The 25,937-nt window shown below is 47.0% G+C and overlaps 1 protein-coding gene across 4 annotated transcripts in view; it reads left to right on the top strand.

The window, feature by feature from the left end:
• WAPL (WAPL cohesin release factor) overlaps window positions 1-25,937 on the top strand; it is a 1,161,107-nt gene that overhangs the window by 526,160 nt on the left and 609,010 nt on the right. For all 4 annotated transcript variants that reach the window (XM_085607305.1, XM_085607324.1, XM_085607315.1 and 1 more), the window contains 2 exons: window positions 12,443-12,667; window positions 21,968-22,079. In XM_085607305.1, the coding sequence (XP_085463431.1) occupies window positions 12,443-12,667; window positions 21,968-22,079 (337 nt within the window). The remainder of the gene's footprint in view (window positions 1-12,442; window positions 12,668-21,967; window positions 22,080-25,937) is intronic.

Genomic DNA, 25,937 nt, shown 5'->3' with positions numbered 1-25,937 from the left:
TCCGGCAGAATCCGGACTCCACATCGACATGCTGGAGTTCCATGCGATCGACTAACATTGAAAGCTTTTATACCCTCCATCAAGGGAAGGCTAGTTCAGGTGTTCATGGACAGCAACAAAGGGCAGGGTGTGGTCGTGGACCCTTTGTCAAGAGGCCCTGCATCTATGGACATGGCTGGAACATCGGGGCATTTTCTAGGTGGCTCCGTACCTGGCAGACACTCTGAACGCCAGGGCAGATTAACTCAGCTGATGCGTATCACGAGTGGCATCTCTATTTGGAGATTATGCAAGTTCTCTTTCAGCAGTGAAGAGAGCCTTGGGTAGATCTTTTCGGCACTGCAGAGAACATGCAATTCCAGTAGTTTTGTGTGCTGGACTGTCGAAGGTGGCTGTTGCTTGGAGACACTTTTCGTATCGAGTGGAGTTCAGGCTTCCTGTGCACCTCTCTGCCTATATCACTCCGGCCCAGAGTTCTCAAGAGGATCAGGAACAACTGGGCCAAGTCACTAGTGTGGCTTTGGACTGGGCTCTGGTAGTTTTGTAGACCAAGCTGTTGAGCATGGCCATCGATCCTCCAATCAGGCTGCCCATTTTGGAGGATCTTCTGTAAAAGCGGCAGGGGAGGGGTTCTCCACCCAAACCGGTCAACGATCTGCATTTTTGCGTGGAGGTTGAGTGGTGACAGTTGACCGCTTTCGACCTCCCACCCGAAGTCTGCCATGTTAATCTGGCAGCCGGGTTTCCCTCCACCTAAACAGTGTACACCTGCCTTTTGGGCAGGTATCTGGCATTGTGTGCAGAAAAACAGGTTGACCCTCTTTCTACTGTCCTCTCTCAGGTTCTTCTGTTTGTTCTTACCCTTGCATAGCAGGGCTCTGCTCTGGACCCTGTTAAGGGCTACCTTTCTGCTATATCAGCTTGTCTATGGTTGCCCAACATTTCCTTTTCGCTATTGTACATAGGTTCTTGAACGATTTGCAACATAAGTTTCCTCCTTCGTCGTCCCACCTTTACCACACAAGATTTCCAGATGGATGAGCAACTCTTTGTGGGGTATGTTGGGGTGAATAAGTCCTGCAGAAGAGGGTCCTCTCCAGTTGGATCGTGCTCTGCGTTAAAATCTGCTTTGCATTGGCCAAGAAGCAACCCCATGAGAGTTTGAGTGGTCATTCCACCTGGGCCAATGCTGCAACCACTGCGTTAGGACATGGAGTCCCCTTCCTGGACATCTGCCAGGCAGCATCATGGGCTTTTCTACGCATTTTCACAAAACACTACTGCCTGAAAAGTGAGCTCTGTGGGGACGGGCACTTTACTCGTTCCGTGCTGCAGGACTTTTTGGTTTTAAATTGTTCTGTAGACCCACCACCTGAGCGGTATTGCTTGGGTATCTAGTACAAGGTAAGAAATCTTGCGGCTTGAAGTCCCTCTCAGAAAGTAAGAAACTTACCTTCTGTAATGCCTTATCGTTTATCAAGTCAAAGCTTTATTCAACTATGCAAGTCATACAAGCATTGCAATCAATAAAAATAGAACAATAATTACAAAAATGTAAGATCTGAATTAAACAATTGTGCAAATAAGCAATCGGGACCACCATTATATTACACATAAGATAATAAAATCAAGATTAAAAACGGACACATTGTTAAAATAAGACACATAAAACAATCAGCCCATCGGCAGGGGTAGAAGAGCCCGCATAGACTTGTGAACTCAATCTTGCACACTAATGGGACATGTCGTCCTGCGCTTTATCCTTCGTTGACTTATTTAGGACCTATAATCCACATCCACCTAAAAAATCTTGCTATCGGAATTGCATACCCGAGATGGATCTGGTCAAAGGATACGCAAGGCTACAACATGTGATGTTGTGCCCAGGTTCTTACATAGCTGAACCAACCAAATCCTCTGTGGCCTAACGTACGCAGGGCAAACAAAAAAAGTGCAAATGATTCTACCTGTGTAGTGCATAAGTGACATCTGTTATCCCTAATAACGGACCATTTAGATGTAAAACACTTCAATGGGAGAGATCCAGATCTCAACTGAAAATAAAGTTTGCGATCCAGAGGCTTCTCGATAATATCCCAATACGGCTCAAGGCCAGGACATAGCTTAGACCACGGTTACTCATAGTACGGCCTGCGGGCCGCCAGCGGCCCGGCAAGCCTTCCTTGGCGGCCCACGGACCTTGCAGATATTCTACCTGTGTTTAAAAAAAAATTAAATAGTGTTGGCAAACACTGCCGGGTGCAGCAGCCCGGACTCCGAGGGGACGGAGGGGGAGAGGGAGGAAGGAGGGGGAGGGGGAGGGAGGGAGGGGGAGGGAGGAGGAAGGGGAGGGATGGGGGGAGGAGGGATGGGAAGGGGAGGGATGAGGGGGAGGGATGGGGGAAGGGATGGGGGGGGGAGGGAGAGGGAAAGATGTGTGTATGCTGGGTCTGGTGGCTCAGTGGACGAAGGCGTCTGCTGCAGGGACCTGTGTTCAACCTTATGGTCACAATTTTTTTTGCTTTAGCCCCGCCCCTCCCCCTCTGACCCCGCCCCCACCGGTGCTGCCCTTGGCCACAAACCACACTGTAAATTTGGCCCCCGAGAGAAAGTTTGAGAGTACCCATTGCTTAGACTGAAGAAAAAGCCCTGAAACAGAAGTCGTATCATGGCGCCTAAACTCATCATGCGGCACCATTTCCCAATAAACTTATTTTTGTTGGGAACATTTTGGTGGAGGGTGAATCCCACCGGTGTTGCAGTCCCATTTTATTTAGCAAACATTTCAGTTTGCGCAGCCAACAAATTTTATGGAAACGGTCCGTGTTTACGATATCCCTTAGCCCCTGTGTGAACACGGCCAATTCCTTTGTGCAACAGACTCTACGCCAGAATAGTATTGGGCGTAGTCTGGCCAGGTCCTTCAGGGCTCTTCTTCCTAAATCGTTCCTAAATCGTTCCTTAGAGGGAGCATGGGTGTACTTTGTGGCATGCTAGTAATTGTGCGGAGAAACGCTTTCTCTGCTATTGTAAGCTGGGCCAGGTTTCCAAAACCCCACAGCTCAGCACCTGAGAACTGAACTCACCACTTTGGTGTTGTAAATTTGGAGCACCGGACATAGGAGTTTTGTAAAAAGTTTTAAATTCTTTCCTAAGGATTCCAGCTAGCTGCCTATGCTTTAGTGTCATGGCTTCAATGTGTGGCTTCCACCTCATATCCTTTTGCAGTTTGATGCCAAGATAAATAAAAGCATCAACCTGGGTTGGGGCGTGGCTTGCAGCCGAGCGTGATGGCCGCAGCCTAGAGGAGCTCCAGGACCGCTGCGGTATCCCCCAATAATCCGCCACATAATCTGCTACCAAATTTTGCCTTAAAGACACACACAGGCATCGGAACATACGAGGCACCTTCCGACCCCACTTACGGTTGAAAACTGCACTCCAGACGGAACCAAGGCCGAAGTTCCAGTAGCGACCTGCTTGCGTGACTGAAGCCAGGGCCTCGATTAACGCAGAGGTCCGGCTGGAGCGCACTCAGATCAGCATGACCGCGTCAACGAGGGCGAGTGCTACGATCACTCCACAGTGGAACGGCGACTGTCCCGGCAGGACAGCCATGCCGTCAGAGAAGGAAAGAAGGTGTGAGGCCTCGGCGTGGGTCACGGGTGTCAGAACACTCGGCACGAGTGGCACAACAGGCCGGCGGGCCCACAGGACTGCTGCCCATTATCCATCAATCCAGAGACACCAAGGGCATGAGAGGGAGGTGACACCCCTGCCCAGAGGGCCTGATCACCAGCTCCGCAATCTCTTGCACAGAGGGAGCACCCTGTCGTACGCTAAGTAGCGAGAAGGCACAGAGACTCACAGGCACTGGCCTCAGGAGCTGGACAGCAGCCCCGGTGACAGGTGCGACCATCAGCATCCCTAGTCAAATCCCGCACCAGGCCCGATTGAATAAGACGCTGCCCTCCTCCAGGTGCGACACTCAGAGGGGCCCGGACAGAATCATAACCTTACCCCACCAACATTAAATTTATCGCAAAGGCGGAAAAACCGGCAGGCCGCCCCGACAGCCAGACGCAGATGGGGGGCAGGGGCCAACGCACGGCCCAGCAGCTTAAGGTGGACAAATACGCATACTTTAAAGACTTTTCAGCCTTGCTCGCACGGAATGCCCCGACTGAATCGGCCCCAACACCGGAGGGTCCATCCAATGTCACGCTTGGGGAGATCATGTCCGCCCTCAACAACGTACAGATGACGGTGGGATCTATCTCGTCGGACGTCTCCTTTCTGCGGGCCGATTTCCAGAAGATGGCCACTAGAGTCACAGAGGTTGAAAAGGTGACGACGACCCTCACTAAAGACACCACCGCCCTGCAACGAAAGGTCAGTCAGTTGGAAGCCGAAAACAGGCTTATGATGGCCAAGCTTGATGATCAGGAAGGCCGCTCTCGGTGCAATAATGTCAGAATTACGGGCGTCCCGGAGAGCGAAGCAGGCCCAGCAATGGATCCCTATGTAGAAGACCTCATCAAGACACGGCTCCAGCCCAGGGGGCTCTCCAGTGTTTTCTCAGTGGAAAGGGCACACAGAGTACCGGGGGGTAGGTCCAAGCCGGGGGCCTGTATCTTTAATTTCCGGGACCGAGACGCCATATTGCAGACAGCACGGGTGGCTCCTCCACTGCGTATAGAGAACTCCGTGGTCTCGTTCTTTCCGGATTACACTGCGGCAGTCACCAAGAGGAGAAGGAGCTTCCTCGAAGTTAAAAGGGAACTTAGAAGTAGAGAACTTGCCTACTTAATGCTGTTCCCAGCCAAACTTTGGGTAGTGGCAGATGGGAAAATGTGTTTTTTCGATACACCCAAGGAGGCCGCGGCTTGGGGGACCCCGATGGGCAGGAAGACACCAACGACGACACCGGGAGCGGGACGACTCCCGAGATCGCAGAAACGAGGACGGTGAGGAGGACTCTTCCCTGACGGAGGCCAGGGTGTGAAGACAGGTAGCATTCAGCTGGGGGGTCCCACCACATCAGAGACCCGCCCGAAGCCAACAGCGAGAAATTACTGCAATACTTAAACGACATCAGGTAGCGGGGCTGGACTGCCCAGTCTAGGTAGCGGACTGGGACATTACAATGGAAATCCGATGATACAAGTAATGTTACGATCCAAAGCTGACAATGTATTTGGGCAGGGGGATGACCAAGGCGCCTCTCGGACTTCCTCCCCCCGCACGCAAGTACTGTTTAATGGGATTGAAGCTCTTTGCACTGTTGGGGTGGCGAGTAGTTGGGAATCCGTCTGGCAGGCTGGCAGGGGAGGAGGGAGGGGATTGTTTCTTGTTTGTTTATTTCATGTTACGCATACAAGCTCATTTACAGCTGATGCATTTAGCCACACGAACGTTTCTCGACAGAGTTGGTACACCACTGGATAGGAACCAATGTTGAATAATCACTCGCATACTCCAAGGGTCATGGCATCTGACACTCCGCACTCGCAACTAGATAACACACGCACTGGGCTCTCCTTTGACTGTGCTATCCAGGAATGTGAATGGCCTAGGTAACAAAATAAAGAGGGGTCTAGTGCTGCAGCATCTCAGGAGACATGCCCCATCAGTCACCCTCATACAAGAAACAAACCTGGTTGGTACGCCGTTAAAGCACTGGACAGATGGGGTTTTAAAATGGTAACGCACTCTGAATTTACATCTGGATCTAGGGGGGTCGGGATCTTGATCCGAAAGAGCTGCCCTCTGGTGGTGACCGGGACATGGACACACGAGCAGCAACTTCCTGTCAATGGGAGGGGTGCGTATATAACTTAGTTTCAGTGTACAGGCAGTTGGCCAGGCAGACAGTGAGTACACAACAGATCCCAACGATATAACAACCCACGCACTTAACCTTGCCAAACAAGCATACAGGGACCACACATGGGAGGCGGCCAAGGCACGAATCGCGAAAGCACAGCACACGATTTATGAAGTGGGGGACGAGGCTGGCAAACTACTGGCCTGGTTAGATAAAAAGGAACGGGCCAGTCGCTGGGTAGCACAACTTGGATTGCCTAATGGGGAGACCGCAACGGACCCAAATGACATAGTCACGGCATTCGCACACCACTACGAAAATGTGTACACTCTGTCGTGATGACAACTGTTGAGGAGAACTTGGCATTCCTAGGAGACATACGTCTCCCAAGACTGACACCACAGGACGTACAAATACTGGAGGCAGACCTCACGATAGAGGAAATCACTGCAGCCATTAAAAGACTCCAGCCAGGGAAGGCATTTGGCCCAAATGGTGTCCTAGTGGAACTTTACAAAAAAGAGGCGGACACGCTTGTGCCACACCTGCTGAGAATGTACCAGGCCAGCCTGGAGGTGGGAACACTCCCTTGGGACCAGAGGGTGGCTACACTTATAGCGCTACTCAAACACGGTAAACCCCCACAGGAGTGCACCTCCTACTGACCGATCTCGCTCCTCAACGCAGAAGCGAAAATACTTGCGAAAGCGTTGGCGGCCAGGCTTCAGCCCCATCTCATGACCCTCGTACACCCCGATCAATCTGGTTTTATGCCGGGCAGGAACACGACGATGAACCTTCTAAGACTACATGGTGTACTGGCTCGGGCGCCCTATGTCCAGGAGGAGGCGGTCATTCTCTCGCTGGATGCCAGTATGGCCTTCGACCAAGTGGAATGGCCATTTCTTTTTGCGGTGTTGCGACACTTTGGTTTCGGACTCAAATTCTGTGCCAGGATACAGCTGCTATACGCACAGCCGCTGGCACAGGTGGTGTTCAATGGGCGACTGTCTGAGGACTCTCCTCTAGGATGTGGGACGAGACCGGGTTGCCCCCATTCCCCCCTACTGTTTGCTTTGGTGCTAGAGCCATTAGCGGCGTGGATAGGGAGAGACCCAGTGATACGTGGAATGAAGTTGGCGAAGGGATGGGAGGACCGCATCTCTTTATGTAGACGACATCTTACTGTACATGACAAACCCTGGACGGTCCCTCAATTGCCTGCTCTATATTTGTGAATGCTATGGTAGAGTCTCCGGCTACTCCATCAACTGGGCACAGTCGGTGCTCTATATATACACACTTAAGGGCCCTCCTCCACGCCTGCCCCGGGAAGTTGCGATACAGATCGCAGAAGACTGTTTTAAATATCTCGGCATACACATCACGTCTCACCTTGTGCAATTCATTGAACATAATTTACTCCCACCCTTGAAGAGGCTCCGGAGTGAAATGAAATGCTGGCACTCCTTGCCATTGACACTGCTGGGGAGGGCAGCGTTGTTTAAAATGATGGCTCTCCCTAGGTTTTTGTACGCACTGCAAAACACACATATGCCAGTCCCTCACTCCTACTTCAAGTCCATTGAGGCGGAGGTGGGCTACCTCCTGTGGGAAGGAAAGCCTCCCCGTATAGCAATGTGCAAGCTAATACGGGGCTTGTATGATGGCGGAATTGCCCTTCCAAACGTTCAATTATACTACTGGGCCTCCCAGCTCATAGTGGTCAATCAATGGCTTCACGCCCCTCAGGACGAACCAGCTCTATGTATGGACAGACACGCTCTAGGTACGGATGGAATCCTGGGCGCATTGTATGACAAATCTTGGAAACACTCACTGATTGGCCCCACGGTGCACACCGTGCATGTATGGTTCGCAGCACAGTGCACGTTAGGCTGGGAAGGGGTGATAACTCAACACATGCCACTTTGGGACTCCCCCAGGTTTGGCAAGCTGCGCACGAGTAAGGGTTTTACCTGCTGGGATCTCGTAGGCATCTCCAGGGTCGGGGACCTGTGTAAAAAGGGTGGGGTGGTCACTTTCGCTCAACTGCAGGCAACGTATCAGATGGCAGGGACAGGACAATACAGATACATGCAAATAAAGCACGCATTGACGAAGGCCATACCTCCGGGAACTCATCTACCGGAGTCCTCACCGCTTGAGGAATTTCATTAACATACCGTAAGTTGGTCAACAATCAGAAGGATCCCACACACAACCTTAAAGAGAAATGGCAGGTAGAGGTGGGAGAGATGGACAAACAGGACTGGCAGGAGGCGCTGGCGTCCCCGCGGGAGGTGGCGATTCCCTCCAGATTAAAACTGGTGCAACTTAAAATACTGCACAAAACATACTACACTCGAACCACACTCCACAAAATGGGGAGGGCTGATAGACAACTATCCCTTAGGGGTTGTCGGCTCACGGGCACTTTCTACCACATTATATGGGACTGCCCCATATCACACAATATTGGAGGGCAGTTATGGCCACGGTCACTCGCGTGTGAGGCATTAGTGTGTGTGCCCCCCCCCCGGTACCATGAAGATGCCTACTTAATGTGTCGGAGCCAACAGATCTCAACCATGCAGAGTAGGATTGGGCAACCCTAGGTATCACACTGGCCAAAAGTAATATTGCACAACACTGGGGAGGACAAGCGGTCCCCTCTCACCAGCAGTGGTGTTGTGACCTAGACAATGCCATGGTTGCGGAAAAGGCAGTATTTATTAATAGAGGATGCCCTCGTAAATGGATGCGAGTATCAGCGAAGTGGAACACATTTCGTGGGAACATATGCGCCCGTCCACCCGAAGACTCTGATACAGATCTGAGTGACTGAGAGACTGCTCTACATGGGAAGTCTTTCATGTATTGCATTGGAGGCTCTTACGACAGTGAGGTCGGAGCGACAGTATTTATACTTCTTTCACACTGTGGTATTACTTTGTATATTATGTAAACGAGTAACTGTAAGTGATTGTGACCAGCTGTATTTGATGCACATAACAATAAAAAATGTCACACAAAAGAAAAAGCATCAACCTGCTCCAGGGATAGCCCACCCGTCATCAATCTCCCTTTAAATGATCTATGCTGATTAAATGCCATAAACTTGGTCTTAGCGGAATTGATTATAAGACCCCTCAGAAGACAAAACTCTTCAAAACGCTGGAGGGCACGCTGCAATCCTCCTGGTGTTTTCAAGATCATCAGCGTGTCGTCCACGAACATTAAAATTGGGATTTTTTCTACCAGCTAAGACCGCAGCATCAGTGTTAATAGCATCAAGAAAGTTTGCAACTCCATTTATAAAAAGGAGAACAATGTGAGAGCCATCACACACCCTTGGCGGACACCCTTTCGTACAGGAAAAGGATCGGTCTTGGTACCCGCCATCCCCCAGCGTATCTGCGCAAAATTATCTTTGTGAAGACGGACAATTAGGAAAAGTACATTCAGTGGCATCCCCAGCTCCTTCAGGACCTCCCACAACTTATTTCTTGAGACCAGGTCAAAGGCGGATTTAAGGTCGACAAAGGCAGCATACATGCTGCCTTTGCCGAGAACAATGGTTCGCCAATATATAAAAACAAAGTGGAAGACCTGGTCAATAGTACTGATATGGGCTCTAAAACCTGCCTGGAATGGATTAAAGGTATTTTGCCTCAATCCATGTCTGGACCTTTGCCAAAACAAGCCTAGCGATCACCTTCTGTATAGAATCTGAGGCTTATTGGTCTATAGTTATCTGGTATAGATTTGTCACCTTTTTTATATATGGGGATTATCTCCGCCCCCCGCCAGGTAGCCGTTAGTGGTGGTATACAACGTTTACAACGCAACTTTTACACCGCACTACCATTACAACGAAACTGTAACAACGCGAAATCTGTTACAACGCATGCCATTACAACGCATGCCATTACAACGAAATGCACTAGATGGCGTGCTAACATTAGAAATAGTGTAGTTTTACTATCCAAACACCTTCCCTACTGCAAGGTGGACTGGAGTTAGAATAGTAAATTATACATTTCTAATGTCAGCACTCCATCTAGTGTACATCGTTGTAAAAGCATGCGTTGTAAAGGCTTGAGTTGTAACAGATCTTGCGGTGTAAAAAATGCGTTGTAACGGCATGCGGTGTAAAAGCATGCGTTGTAACGTCATACATCCGTTAGTGGTGCACCTTGGGCTATAGCATTGGCTAGTAGTAGTATATAATTGGTCCATCATTGTCTGTCATAAAGGAAAACATCAGCGGGGATGCAATCTAGCCTGTGTGCCCTTCCCTCTGTTACGGCAGTGAGTGCACCACTAACATCTGTCTCATTGAATACCCCACCAACCTGGAAGGAAAGGATTGAAAAAGGTAAATTATCAGCCTCGTCATCAGCATATTGAGTGGAGAAATGACTAACCCATTCATCGGGTTCAACGTGATTTTCCAGTGTGTGTGCCATCCCACCCCTACTCCATTTTACCACATTCCAGAACCATTTAGGGTTGTTACTGTCACTGGCACATTTTAATTCCTGCCACCTACTCTCATCCCAGTATTTTTTAGCCCTATGAACAGTGGCCTTATAAATAATCTGCGGACCGTACTCTCCACAGCTCCGGTTTTTATTGCTTCTCCTAGCGCCTTAAGAGCGTGCCTGCATTCATGGTTGTACCAATGATGTTGGTTGAGCGTGGGAGCCTTCGCCCTGGGCCTACTCTGTTTCAGAAAGTATTCTTGAATTTTTTTTAGAAGTGTTTTGTGCAACATTGTAAGATCATTTACAGTTTGAGCGGAGGTGGAGCTTATCTCCATCAGTCTTACTGTGCACTCGAGCTCACTACTTATGTTAGTTAATATTTATGGGCAGGCTATTATCCTGGATCTCTTAACTCGCCGCGTATCGTTTGAAACTACAAGGTCGCTAGTGTTGTGTAGGCTGGCTGGTTGGACTTGTTCATTTAGGTTCTTAAATGTAAACTGAGAGCAGAGGGGATCATGGTCGCTCTCTAGGTGCACCTGAATAGACACATCCTCAAGGGTGTACCATAGGTTTAGACTGACTAGCAGATAGTCAATGCGACTAGCGTGGTAACAATTGTTAAACGTATTTGAGCCTAGTCTGTCCGAATGAGTACGCCAATTTTTAGCTCTAAGGCCATGCTCCAGGGTAAATGCTTTTAGCTGAATAGCTGCCTCAGTCCACCGTTAGATTGATTGTAATTCCAAGAGTGGGACACCCCATTGTTCGTCCTCCTCCCTCGCTAACTCGCTATCCTCACCGTCGAGCGGTTCAAAAAGGGAGTGTTTAGGTCCCTGGCAACTATGACTCCATCGACCACTGGGATGTTATACAAAAGCCCTCCCAGGATATTGTCTGTCAGAACTTTTCTCCCCTTAGCGTTTATCTCTAGCTGCAGATTCCTTACTGACCCACCCATCCTTTCTGCTCTGCAAACGGATTTCTATTGAGAGGGCTTTCCCCTTCCAGGGCCCTAGTTTTCCACACCAGTCGTCCATGAGCGGCTCCGTGCTCCTGATGTGGTGTTTCGCAAAAAAGTAACTGGTTGTGCATTTAGGTGGTGCCTCTATAGGCACCGCACACCTCACTTCTAGCGCGGCTGCTGCCTCACTTAGCCAATTGATGCCACCTACTGGTGTGCAAGGCTACTGCGTATGAAAAAGTTGCGGATCCATTCTGCTTGGGGATAATTCTAAGGTATGTAATCTGCGGCTAGATAGTCTCTACCAGGTGCAGTTACTAAGTGAATAAGTTGAGTGAATTACAAAGTCTGCGGTGTGGAAATCCTGCCATATATTTGAGACATGTTTGCTAGGACTTGAGACCCAGAATGGTGTTGGTAAATTAAAATTTGATTCTTTTATTGCTAGAACAATGCTGAATTCCATTGCTGCCCTTGACAGGCAAGACTGCTATGCTTTTGCATTGAGTTTATCTTCAAATGGTGAAGGTTTTTAATTATAAGCCATGGCAGATTTAGGAGCTCCAAATCCTAATCATTTTGAGCTATTTTTCTGTAATGTCAGTCTGTCAAAGGTAATGTCTTTGACCCAGAAGCGGTATTTTGAGGCTTCACTCTGTCAGGTCAGTCATCATAAATGTCTTTTGATCACTACACTGCTCCCTAAAAAATGAATTGTAGACTAGTGAAAGAGGACCTTCATTTACTTTCAGTGTTAATGGGCTTAAATGAGCAGTTTGTACTCTCCTTTATAAACCCAGCACCCAAAGGACCTGAATCATTTGAATCATGTACCTAGCACCCGCATTTTAGAAAGAAAAGCACTGTTTCTATATACCTCAAGCTTATGTCCAGTGTACTCTGTTACCGGGGGCGGGGGGGGGGGGGGGGGGGGGAGGACAAGTAACATTAGTTTTTTAGAAGAGTTTTTTTGATGTTGTTAAATCTGGGCCAGGAGTCTTTATAAAAATCAGTGATTCTTTTCCATGCATGCGACCATGCTCTTTAAATATGTCCTCTCCCACTTGAGACAGATTATCTAAATGTGTAAGATTTTTGTTTGAAGCAAAGTTCATATAGTTTCTGAGCTGAAAATCATGTGCCCTTTCTTTTCTTTTCTAGAATCTTGCTCTTTGCACAGCATCGCTAATGTATATCTTGAGCAGAGATCGCTTGAACATGGATCTAGACAGAGCTAGCCTTGATTTAATGATCAAGCTTTTGGAGATGGACATTGATCCAGATGCAATGCAGTTAAATGAAAAAGACATGAACAAAATTAAAGAAAAAATCAGAAAGCTGTGTGAAACTGTCCATAACAAACATCTTGATCTAGAAAATATTACGGTGAGTTTAGAGTCTCCAGAAAGATAATGGGTGTAAAGTTTTTTGGGGTTTTTTGAGTTGTATTTGTTCTATTTTTAACATCCTTATGGTCATATTTTAAGATTAGATTAAATTAATCTAATGTGACATTTAAAATCCTCCTAATGAAAATTTGCTCTTAAATTAGAGCACCTACCCAGGTGAAAGTGGTGTCATAGGCTGCTAATTTGGATATTCTTCAGCAAGGGATATGCCTAACATGCATTTGACTAGCACCATCTAGCAAAATCCTGTACTGATTTAAAAATGATACAATAACATTATTTAGGCCAGGCTGCAGGCTGCTGGGCTGTACATTAGGAATATCTATTTTTTAAAATCTTTTTTTAAGTTTTGATCACTTTTTATTGAATTTGTTTTACATTTAAAGCATATGACAGTGAAGGCAATCACTAAGCCTGTAGCTAGCATTTTAATTGAACTAGTATCAATAATTGATCTGTTTTAACCATTTTGTAAATAGTCTTGCTTACCACCTACAGACAGAAGGCAAAGTTAAAATTAGAGGTTTTAAAATGGGACAACACCATCATTTAACACTTTATGATCATTTTTCATCTTTTAGGGAAGGTGCCCACAATCAGGAACGGTCCTACCCCACCCCTGATACAGTTAAGGGAATAACTACATGCCCCCCTCTGTGGGAAAAGGGGACAGTCATAAATGATCCATTGTACTCTTAGATCAGACTCCTTACTCATTGACAGGCCTTTTTATTTTGTAGGTATCCTTCAGTGATGGAAGACCAAGTCAGGAGATAGCCTTAGGCCTCACGTATGTGCATGGTATGCATGCGTAATAAGACAGGGATACACAGTATATGGCCCTGATGAAAGAACCAGACTCGCACAGTGCTCATAGTGTGAGACAAAACATGTTGGCTTTTTCGTATTAGGGTTCATTGAACAATTGGATTCAGTAGGAACCCTTAGCAAATTTTTAACCTATACCCCAGATACCCTATAAATAAAGGAGGTATTTGGGTATACCTTGAGTTATCTTTAAATTCTCTACCTGGATCCCTGCTTATCCATCAAGATTTTATCTAGGAACTCCCATCCTTTTGGTTGAGTCCACACTGGTGGTTCTACCCTACCAGTGTGTGGATAGACACCAATGATGGCACGATAAAGTGAGTCAGGCGTCTATTTCAATATCTTTTGATACCTGGGGGTAACTAGGAAGTAGCATTCTGGTCAGACTCTGTCCTTCCTTCTCCTATTTTGTAGCAGATTTTCTAGCACTCTGTGAAGACAAGGATTGTCAGCAGTCATAAGGGGAAAAGGTGGAGAGAAAAATGTGTGATGGGGTGAGTTCACGGTTGGAGTCCATGATTTTGATGTGCAAGTAGATTCTAGAGTGAGGGCTTTACATTTTTGGAGCACCCAATGAAGAATGTTGATTCTGTAGGGGGGGAACTAACTAAACATGTATTAGAAGTGTAGAGTAATTGCGAGTAACTGTATGATGTCTATTTGAAATGTCTATTTGAGAGCTTTCTTTAGATTTCATCTTTCTGTTCCTTTGTTACTTTGCAGTATAGGTGATGATAGATAAGGAGTGGCTAGATTTCTCTATTTTGGGAGACCTCTGTTTGTTAATTTGGTTTCACTCCTATGAAAATTGCAAGTATTGATCCACAAATGATTAACATTTGTTGAATTTGAGAGTTCGAGAATGCTGATCTATTTAGATATATGTAACAAAGTAGCGCTAAACGTTTTTTTGTTATTGTTCTTTGGGTATGAAGAAGAAAGCATTGATTAAACAGTCTTGGGGTTGGAACTTAGCTGTATGGAAGATGGCCATCTTCTAAATCACTCAATCCATGCCTTCCCACAAACACGTTATATACAGCTTTTATAGTGCTCAATAAGCAATCGGACCTGTTGCGCTGATCTTTCTTCCCTTTGGACTGATTTTGGAATTTATCAGTGACATTTCTTCGGAGTCCAGGCCCAGTTTGGCTTTTATTAGACTTTTCAGACACCGGAATGATGCCTGCAGGCCGAACGTTGCTCAGATAAGTAAGCTTTGCAAGGACCTACATCTTACACCTACTATGGGCAGTGGCAGGGGTTGATCAATGGCCCTGAGGTGCTAGTGCTGCTGCTCGATACAGGAAGCTGACACACTCTACATCCCAATTTCTGGCAAACACCAGAACTGCCCACCCTGACTAGGATTTCTGCAAGAATACCGATGACGAAGGTGGAAATGCAGAACTCTTGGAAACACCACTTGCCTCACCGATACAGGGGCTCATGACAAGGCCTACCGGAGGCGGTTATCACGGTTGGGGGAAGTGCAGAACCTGATGACTTAATCGATTGTTCTGGGGCAGCCATTGATGGTGGAAATCTATAAGAAGCTTGAACACCATCAGCAGAATTTCGCTGGCATCTACTGGTGGCTTAAGTGGACTGTCCCTTCTCGTACCCGGGGGGGGGGGGGGGGAGCCGTATTAACATAAGCATGTACCAAAACAAATGTAGCAGGATTGAACAATTGACCAGCTCCAATCCAGTTCATTCTGTACTGTTTAATCAGTACTCATTCTTGTTGTCTTTGCTTTTTGAGAGGAAGTGATGGAGAAACACTACACCTTTTTGATATAGGAAGCAAAGTGGATGTTCGTGTGCTAGGCCTCTAAACAAGTCTTATTTTCAGATACAATTAAGAGTGGACAGGAAAACCACTTCATGCGATGCTTCAGATCGTAGCATCTTAGGTATTACATTAGATAAACTCATGAAGGAACTACAGGACATAGAATCCTCCATCAACCCAGTAGAACACTTGACACTGGAAATGTCGAAAGAATGGAAAGCCGTACATGCTAAAATGTTTACATTCAGAGCCCAAATTGACAGCTCTCAGAAATGTCTTGTGACCCTTGAACAAAAGTATTGGAAAGTAGTTACTGTAGGCAGAATTTGTGGAATTTACAAAAGGTCGTCACAGACCTGGAATATACATCGACAGTCTTTGGTTATGTGGTGTTCCTGAATATGAAGAACGTGATAATGAACTCTGACTCTTATCCACTTTTCTACCTAAACTTATTAACATGGATTTTCGACTCCTGCTCGCATTTTAAAGGGCACGTAGGCTCCATCCCTACCGAAATGACAAACGGGACTCTCCCAGACCATTATAATGGGTCTCCATCATAAGCAAGCATGTCTATTCGTGCAAACAACCAAAAGACAGGACTCATTCTCTTACAAAGACCTTAAATTCTCTCTGGCTGCAGATTTCTCCTATGAAACAAGTCTAATCAAGAAAAGGTTTCTAGTCCTAAAACCCTCTGATACAACTTATTAGACCCTGCGGTGAAGTTGGTGATGATAAACAGAAGGCCAAGATAGTTCTTTGACTCAGAGGAGCTTGAAAGCTTTCCTAAAAATCTGGAACTGTAGACTTATCTTGTGCTGCCTGTCACCGCCTCTCATACTCCCTGCTACATCTGCTGCAGATGGAGGAACCCCTGCATGCCCAAACCAAGACACACTGCCCGAGACGGACAGTCAACCCTCCTTGAGCAGTAGGGATAAGTCAAGACCCCCCAAAAAATTGTAACTGTTAATTTGTGCACTTAATGCAGTACTGAAATGGTATACAATTACTATTGGACCTTCTGTAGTGTACAAGAGTAGGCTGCACTGTGGTTGTAAAGGACACTTACCCCCTAGATCCCCAAGTTGGGTTAGAGACCCACTATTCAGTAACTGTTGGCAGCAGCGGCACGAAGATCTTTGCTAAGGTCTTCGCTAATATGCTGAAAAAAGTTATACCTATTTTGATACATAAATTCAAGTGGGCTTTGTACCAGGTCGTTAGTCACACAATCTTATGCACACATTCCTAAAGCTATTGTGGTGCAGTAGACACAACGAAGATGAAAAGGCAACCTTCTCCCTAAATGCAGAGAAGGCTTTTGATAACGTTAGTTTGTTTTTGTACTATGGCTAGAATGGGAATAGGGTGATATCTTATTGATAGAACAAAACGGCTCTATCATTCATCTAATGCTGTGGTGACTTGCAATTACTTTTTGTCTGACAAAAATGATTCACTTATCAGGGCAATTCCCTTTCATTCCGAAGCTTTATGATTGCCTTGGAACCCTTAGCTATTGCACTTCGCATCTCAACAGATTCCATGGGCATATCCACCCCGGTGGGCAATCTTAAGTTAGTGTTACAACATTTTATTGACTAAAACTTCCATTCAGGCATTAATTTAGTCAATACCATATTGCTCTGTTTTCACTCTATAAAACTAACCGGAGCAAGAGTGGTTCCTTGCCATAGCACAATTTACAACACTTTAGTCCCTTGGAGGGCAGCTGTTTCCATGGATGCAGTTGAAACTGAAATTTTTGGAGATTATACAATATCATCCCCTTTTCCGTGATATTTGAGAAGGTAGTCACAGAGCCCATCACATCCAAATCTTTGCTGTTATCCAGTATTGGATCTTCCATGGATTCACATGCTTGAATCATTCCCCAACGAAGTGGAAGTCCGACAGTACCATAGCAAAGCAGTATGTACTAGTATCATAGGCTATAATCGCAATAGATTAGTTTAATAGACTATCCATGTCCTTTTTAAAAAGAGCCAAACTTGAACTATGACCAATCAGACAACAGCACCTTTCCCAACAGAGGCTCAGTTCCTCAGATTTTCTACTGCATGTCGTAGAAGGGAGTCTCCCTGAGCTCTGCTCAGTTTTCTTCAGCTGTTTGGAAAATCTCGCTGTCTAATTCTTCAAAATAAAGGACTCTTCAGATCCTGCAGATCTTGTGGAAAGAAGAGATTATATGTGGCCGACCCACATAAAGAATGCCTTTAGTGCCTTCATTCACAACATTTAGTGAAGGATTGCAAAGTATTTTGCACTTTTTTATCAAAATCACTGCGAGACAGAGAACCCAGGCTTTTTTTTATGGCTCCAGATGTCAAAAATTTGCTCTTTAGACGAAGAGTGACCCTTCTACAAAGCCACATAAAAGGGATGGGTCCCAGGACCAGGGAGCCTTTGAAGACAACGGAAAAGCTCAGAAGACTTCCCATCATGGGTCTTTTAAAATCATGCAGAAAAAACAAAAATATTCTCCTTCACGTTCTTCCTCAGAGCCTACCACTCATGCCCCCAAGTTTTCAAAGCTCCAGCATACCTTTTCAGAAGCGTCAATGATGAGACCTAAGAAGGAACTGTGCACAGATACTTGCTTGTCTCAGAGCGCTACATTGCCGATCACCATTGTTTCCTCCTGTACACCATCAATGTCGCTGACAAAGTTCACTTCAGCCATTAATGCACCCATTCCGTCGACTAATCTCTCCCAGACTGATTACAAAGTTGACCACCACTATCGACAATCCTGCCGCCAACACTAACATCACCATCTATTATCTCTGCGGCCCCATCGTTGACTTAGCCGGCGTCTTCCACTAAATAGTTAATGAAGCCGTCGACGCCACTATCCATGCAATCAGTCGTTGAAACCATTGCTGTTGAACCCCCCGCCCCCCTGTCCCCCCCCCCCCCCTCCCCTCCAGAGCAAAATGTCTCCTTATCCTTCCTACCATTTACTTAATTACTTAATTATTTGGATAATTTCCTGCATTTTGAATGTGGTGAGACTTGTTCTCTGTCTAGGACACTCCTGTGTTCTTTTTCAGTGTCAAACTTACGGCCTTTTATTCCTGTTGGCCATTTGGTGTCATTTCTGACCATGTTTGCTCACTCTTGTGTCTTCATTTAATATATGCTTACTTTGGAGTTCCCTTTTAGCTTTCCAGGTTTTTAGTCAGATATTTTCTGCCTGCACACATCTCTATAGGAGTACATTTTCCACCCATAGATAGGTGTAGGACAGGTTTGTGAATCACAAAGTACACCGTTTTTTCCAGAGCGGTGCCCCCTTCCTGAGCGGCTGCCAGGCAGAGGTGGGATTGAATACCCAGCATGTGCGGGTAAGAAATTTAAATGATTCCAATTCAGTGAGTCACGTGATACATCCCTTGACTGATAATGTTTTCTTTACTAATGAGTTGTTTCTGTATTATAGGTATTTTACTCTTCCTTTCATAAGACAGACTGAAGAGTGATTGGATACACAGTCCAACTTGTATCCGGTATCCTTTTATGTTGCACTGGTTTTCACATTGATCACAGTAGCACCTGTTTTGAGGTCCTGAAGAAAGCCTGACCTAAGTTCTAGGTATTATGGCTGAAACATGTCGACCACTTTTCTTCTCACTGTCAATAGAGCGGTTTTAAATCCATACCGCTGGTGCTCTGTTCTTAATCCTGACAAAGGGTGTATACGAATAAATGTCTGATTGTACAACCCTTATTCAGTTTTAATTCACACTGTAACACTTGCATATCATTTGCGCTGCGCCTTCACTCACACCTTTTTTCTTCACATGTGGATTTAGGATATCCTATTAGATATTTAAAACATCCCTGCGCTCCTCTCTCTAGTTGAGAGTTGTAGCCCTCCAAGGAACTAGGTTTTCCTTGGAGAGGAGAATCCCCATGATGAAGCATGTCACCTTCGTGGTGAGTGAGGGATTTGGTCCTAATAAGGGAAATGCCTTGTGGCGTGTGTTCTTCGTGACTTTCTGAATATCTGTTAACCATTTGATTGTAGCTTCTCTAGCACATTTGTTTCCAATTCATGTTTTAGACCTATGGATTTTGTACTGTTTGTAGCTAATTTTTGGGGAATAAATCCATTGTGGTCTTTAAATTTCCCTAAGACCCTCCTGTTTGAATCTGTTTTGGTTTTGTAGTTGTCTATATGGAGACCCTCATAGTACGTTTGAATTACAAGTCAAGTATCACAAAGATGAGGAAGAGCAATCTTACTTATGGACATTATTATAATCCACACACCCAACATCATTATTCATATTTCCTTTCTTTAGAGCCGTCACCTACCTAGCCGGTCTTTGGACAGAACTTACTTTGTCTCTCCGTTGTATTCTCCCTCCTACCCCTTTACTCCACCCCCTTACTCCTCTAAGCTCCATTTATCCCTTCTCTTTGCTCTTTAATTGTTTTCCCGTTGAGACCTAGATGTTTGGCTGATGCCCGGTGGAGCTACCTGATAGCTAAAGAGGAGATGGGTTGTGGACTTCCTCCTCGGCCGTCACCTACCCAGCTGGACTTTGGGCAGACTATCCTTCGTCTCTCCATCCTATCTACCTCCTACCCCTTACCCCACCCCTTACAAGCTCCATTTATTTCGTCTTCTACACTCTTAAAATGTTTTTATTGTAACTGATGTAACGTGTAACTGATGTAATTTTGTAATTTCTGTGGAACCGTATGTAAAGCGCTCTGATACCTCCGGGTCTAGCCAGCGCTATATATAACTCGAAATAAAAACTCTCGAAATAAACTGTCAGTTACTTCGTGGCTCTGGGCTTCTGGTGTGGAATAATCAAAAAGTACTGACGTCCGCGCCTATGGGTGGTGCCTATGTAGGTGATCGCAATGTCATAATCGACGCTGCCGACGACATCACGGAGCCGAATAGAGCCACCTGACGGCGCGCGCAAGGGTTATTGTTCACCAAAAGTTTCCGGATTCAGCCTGACGGTTGGGAAATTCAAAGGTACGGAATTAGCAGCTAGATAGTCTCTACCAGATAATGTGTTTCCAAAGGTAAGTAACTTGTTCTTCTCCTTTGCAACCTGCTTAGCATTCTCTGACATTGATGTGATCGGTGGAACCTGATTCGGCTGATTTCTCAAGTCTGAAAGTCCACTTAGTTGCATGGCCCCCAATCTTTTTGTAAGATGTGTTAAGTTTCCACAAGGATGGACATAATCTCAAATGAGTGATTTTTCTCCACCCCAGTATCGTCTCTTGCAGGCCTTGCACTTAAGTTGATGCACTTTTTTCCTCATGCTGCCAAAACCAGTTAAAGTGCTAGTCAGGAAACAGTTCTTGGTTTTGTGTGGGAAATATTCTTTGAGCCACCCTCTTCAGCAAGTTATTAGTCTCCTGTTTCTTTATAAATTATTAAATACATTATTCGAAATCCTATACACAAGACAATTCTTCCTCAGGCAGGCAGCAACTTCAATATGTCCTTTTTACTGGAATAGAAAGTAGAAAGGTTTGTGTCTTACATGTTGTTGCTGATATAAGTGGTAGTCTTTCGGCTGGCATTGTCTGTCGTATTTGCTGTATAAAATGTTCGCTAATGACTTTTGCTAAAAAATGTAGAGCTAACCTGGCCAATGGGATGCCTGGATAATAAGACCAGCAATCAGTCATGTGCCATGACCTAAAGATCTGTGGCTTCATGTACGACAGAATGCGTACAAGGGATTATCACTAGATAGATTTTAGAGACTTCTTGTAGCAGGATTGAGAACTGGCCTCAAATAGTCATCAGTGATGTTGCCGAACACAAAGGGATTTCGAATGAACAGGAAAAGAAAAGGCATGGGGTACAAGGGTAAAGCATACCAAAAATTAATGGATGGAATGCTTGAATTGATCTCAGCCACTGGTAATTACTCTGGGCTGCATCTCAGTCCAACATTATTTTGCACACTATGCCACCTCAGCTTGGACGCAGCCATATGTATAGCAGTCTTGACCCTGCTCCAGTGAGTATTTTATGAGGTACAAGAGTGTCAGTTGGAGCAGAGACAATGGTTAGGTCCCACCTCATGTAGGAATATAAGGAGGGTAAGGGGTCTTTATGTAGTCCTCATGCAGTCCTGTTAAGTTCAGTTTTAACAAACTGCTCGAAAGAGAGGCAACACTAATTGCTCCTTATAACATAACAAAAGTATGATTTGATGAAATCGTCAAGCATAGAAAAATAAATTGACTTTTGTGTTGTGTGACATAGAGAAAATGTTCTAGAATCAAAGTTTAATAGGGGAACTGCTGTTTTAACTCTTCAGCCATTTCTATGCATTCCTACTGAGTGTTATTAATCCTGAACACACAAGGCAAGTATCCTACAGAAGCACTCAGATATTAAAATGTAATCTGAACTAGTATCATATTGAATTCCAAAGTATTCCTTTAATTTCATGAAAGTTAAATTGTTAATCAAAAGAATCGCGACTACAGTCTTCCTTAATCTTCAGATCCCGTTCAGAAAATGGTAGAGTTGTTCTAAAGGCCACTGGAGATAAAGAACTGCATGCGTCTGATTTCTGCAATTAAAATTATTCATGCCTTAATGTGTACATGTATGTTTTTTTTCCCCAGACGGGGCATTTGGCAATGGAGACGCTACTTTCACTAACCTCCAAACGAGCAGGTGACTGGTTTAAAGAAGAACTGAGGCTATTAGGTGGCCTTGACCATATTGTAGATAAAGGTACGTTTCATCTACTCCGAGATTTGTTTCATAGAATTATATACTGCATTTTTGCCACCATGAACCCAGGCTTGCAATTATACCTTTAACTTATTCTTTTTTTAACTACATTGTACCATGATGCAAAAGCAGATAACCCAGCCCAAAAATAACTTTTTCTAAATGAAGAAATTGACCCATTTGTTTAGATCTGTAAAAAAATTGACACAACACCTCTGTCATGCTTCATACTGCATAAATATCAGACTTATGCCTTTATACCTTGGATAAGTCTATCCTCCAGTTCCTCACTTTGTGAGTCATTCCAGGAACCATGCTGGCTATGGAAACTCTTTCAATAGCTTCTTGGTGCGGATGGATAGTGCCATTGGCCTCCTCAATGCTTATTCCTGCCTACCGACATGTGCTTAATGGCACCACCCCTGTACATGGGCGTTTGTTCCTTTTCCCTTTCTTGAAGTCACAAATTCGGTGCTCTGCTCCAACCTATTTCAATTTTCACAAGCCTGACAAATGCTTTAACAAACTTTGGCAATGTACAGGTGTGTCGCCCTCCACAAAGCGGACAAATTTCAAGCAGTGCCACGCATGCCAAAAGCTGATGTCAGTGACTGACCCTCACTGTTTGTCTGTTGTGCCTCGGGACCAGACATGACAGTAAATCATGCAACAGATATTATTTGAGTCTGAAGTTCAATTGAGAAGGCAAGGGGCCAAACCTTATCACATAACACAGGTAGTGCAGTTTGTCTCCATTGTGTTAGTCCTAGCTAAGAGGTGTAAGGCACAGTCAAAAGACGAGTCCAAGGACAAGTCAAGGAAGAAATGCAAAAAGCGCACTGGTAGCTTCTCTGTGTCCAGATGATGAGGAATCCAGGAGAAAACCTAGTTGGCACTCAAATTATGTGGTTCAGGCTTTGTTGTCTGATTCTTACCATGTGCCGAATTTGGAGCAGGTTTATCCACAGTTCACTGGGCATTCATCCATTCTGCAGAGACTGCAGCCTTCAAATAGGTCTTGCTGCATATTTTTAGGTTTATGGTGGCTCCTGCTGATGTGACTTCTAGCTCCATGGATATTTTTGTGCTTTCGCAAGAGGGTCTTTCCTCTGAACCAACTGGCCCCAGATAGTCATCCCAGCAGTGCCAAGCAGCACCTCAGCTCTTATGTTATAGATCCCTGGGGCTCCATCTTTAACAGCTACAATCAAGGTTGCACCAGCTATAGGTCAGTCAGACTTCAGCCTCTGATCTCGAACCACCCTCAGCCAGGGGATGTCCTCTGTTCAGAAACACCATGTTCGAGGCATGTGCTGTAGATCACATGATTTGCATAGCCCACCATCTGAAAGAGACACGTTTGTGATAGATTCCTTGCCTTAGAATATCCCCAGGCGTCAGACTGGATCTGAAAAGTTTTTTTTGTAGCAGTACCCCTGCCCGTCAGTAGGTGGCGTCATGCGGCTCCGCGTCCGTCACTGGCGTCGTAGGCTCCACCCATGCGCGCTGACGTCAGTTCTTTCTTTTTCCGCGCCAGCAAGCGCAGATCCGGACAGAGCACGTCACTTTTTGGCTACTCTTTTGAGACTTTTGTCTCCCCCTTTTTTCTCCTGGTGCACGTAGGGATGCCTGGTTTTAATTCCAGTGGGGCCTGCCGTCGCAATAGGTCGGTGGCGGACCCCCATGATGTTTGCCTCTACTGCCTGGAGACTGACCACGACTGTCGGGCCATGGCCCCGAAGGCCTTGAGGGAGCGGCGCCGGAAACTGCTGGAGGTCCGGCACTCGTCCCAACGCCGCTCCAGGGACCATTCCTAGGACCGCTCGCAGGGCTGCAGTCATCGCTCCTCGGGATCCAAGTCTTCGCCCTCGGATTCCGGTAAGCGACGACATAAAAAGAAGCTGAAGAAGCGTGTTCGCTCTCCGACGTCCCCCTATCAGTCCTCTGATGCAGACGAGGGGGACAGGGGTTCTGCCCCTGCGGCTCCCTTGGAGCCTGGGAGTCCCGCGGCCTACCCTCCTTATCCGGGGTCCATCGGCGACTCCCGAACAGGTGCAAGAGTTTCTTGCCACCATGGACCACCTTTTTAGGCCTTGGGCTCCCGCCGGCGCGCCTTCAGGCCCGCGGTCCCGTGTCCAGATCCTGTTGGCACGTCTGTGCAGCCGGCGGATCCAGCTTCAGCGCCACAGGATCCTACGCCGTTGGCTCCGGCCCTGGCGCCACAAGATCCGGGGCTGCCGGCTCCGTCCCCAGCGTAGCCCTGGGCTCCACCTCCTGCGCAGCAGTGGGAGCCGTTCCTTCCGCTCTTGCCCCGGTTCCAGGACCATTTCGTCCCTGCTTGGGATCCGCATTGAGACAAGGCGCTGGCCCGGCCCGCGCCGTTCACGGCGCCGTTTCCGACGCAGTTTGTCCCTTCTCTGGCTCTAACGCCGTGGCCAGTTCCTCCTGCAACAGCGGGTGAGGATGACTGGGAGGGGTCCCAGGACCCTCTTGCCAGTCAGTGTGACTCCAAGCAGGACTGGGTGGATGATTTTGAGGACGCCGGCGACCTCGATGTCTCTTCTGACCCGTGGTTTGCCTCTACCCCGCCTACGATGGAGGAGGGCACTTCCTATACTATGGTGCTCCGTCGGGCTGCTGAGGTCCTCAACCTTGATCTTCCTACGTTGACCCTCAAAACTAACCTCCTCAACGAGGTGCTCCAGACGGCGTCCACTTCGTCAGAGCCGCTGCTTCCCTTCAATGACGCCCTCACCGACTTCCTGTTGGGCACTTGGTCGTGACCGGCCACGGGGGCCCCTGTGGATAAGAATGTCGCCAGGCGTCGCCGCCCGGCGCCTGGTGACCCCGCTTTTCTGACCACTCATCCTACGTCTGAGGATCTGGTCATCCAGGCCTCGACGTCGCAGAGTGCCTTTCCCACGGCTCCGCCGGATAAGGACTCTAAGAAGCTGGAACACTTCAGTAAGCGGTTGTTCTCTTCGGCCAGCTTATTGCTGCGGTCGGTGAACACCGCCTGCTTATTGGGCAGCTATTCCCACATGGTGTGGGATACCATTGCTCAGGTGTTGCCTCAGTGTCCTGAGGAGGTCCAGGCCGTACTTTTCCAGGTGGCTGCTGAGGGTAAGGATGCGGCCAAGTTCGCCATTCTGTGTGGTTTGGACACCGCTGACTGCAACGTTGGGCAGGGCAATTTCTACGACTGTGGCGCTACATTGCCACGCCTGGTTGCGCTCTACTGGTTACTCGCCCGATGTCCAGAGCTTGCTCATGGACATGCCCTTTGATGGCACTCGCCTGTTTGGCGATAAGGCAGACAGTGCACTGGAACGTTTTAAGGACTCGCGGGCCACGGCCAAGTCCTTGGGTCTTTCTGCGAAGAGCCCGGCCACTCTGCTTTTAGTTCCTTTCGTGCCCACGGCAGAGGCGCCCAGGCAACGTCCTTCAGCAAGCCTGTGCAGAACCAGCCTCAGCGCAGACGCAGCTTCTGCAGGGGTGGGTGTGGAAATCAGCGTGGGGGTCAGTCCCCCTCCGCACCCGCTGCTTTTACCTCCAGACCTTCCTAATCCAAGCTTTGTGGAGCACCCCACTCCGGTGGGTGGCAGGATCCGCCACCACCTCCCCCACTGGCGCAATATCACATCGGACAAGTGGGTTTTGCAGATCTGCCGGGGTTACTCCCTTCCAGTCCTCCCCTCCAGCCATGCCACCTCGGTGCCACCGCATGTCGGGGGATCACTTGGTACTTCTCCAGCAGGAAGTCACTGCCCTCTTGGCCAAGGGGGCCATTGAGTGCGTTCCTGGGCTGGAAGTAGGGAGTGGTTGTTCCCAATACTTTCTGGTCCCCAAGAAGGACCT

Source organism: Triturus cristatus, chromosome 1_2 (genome assembly GCF_964204655.1).
Source record: "Triturus cristatus chromosome 1_2, aTriCri1.1, whole genome shotgun sequence".
Classification (NCBI taxonomy): Eukaryota; Metazoa; Chordata; class Amphibia; order Caudata; family Salamandridae; genus Triturus; species Triturus cristatus.
The sequence above is the reverse complement of the archived record's forward strand: the minus strand, read 5'-3'. Positions and strand labels throughout refer to the sequence as shown.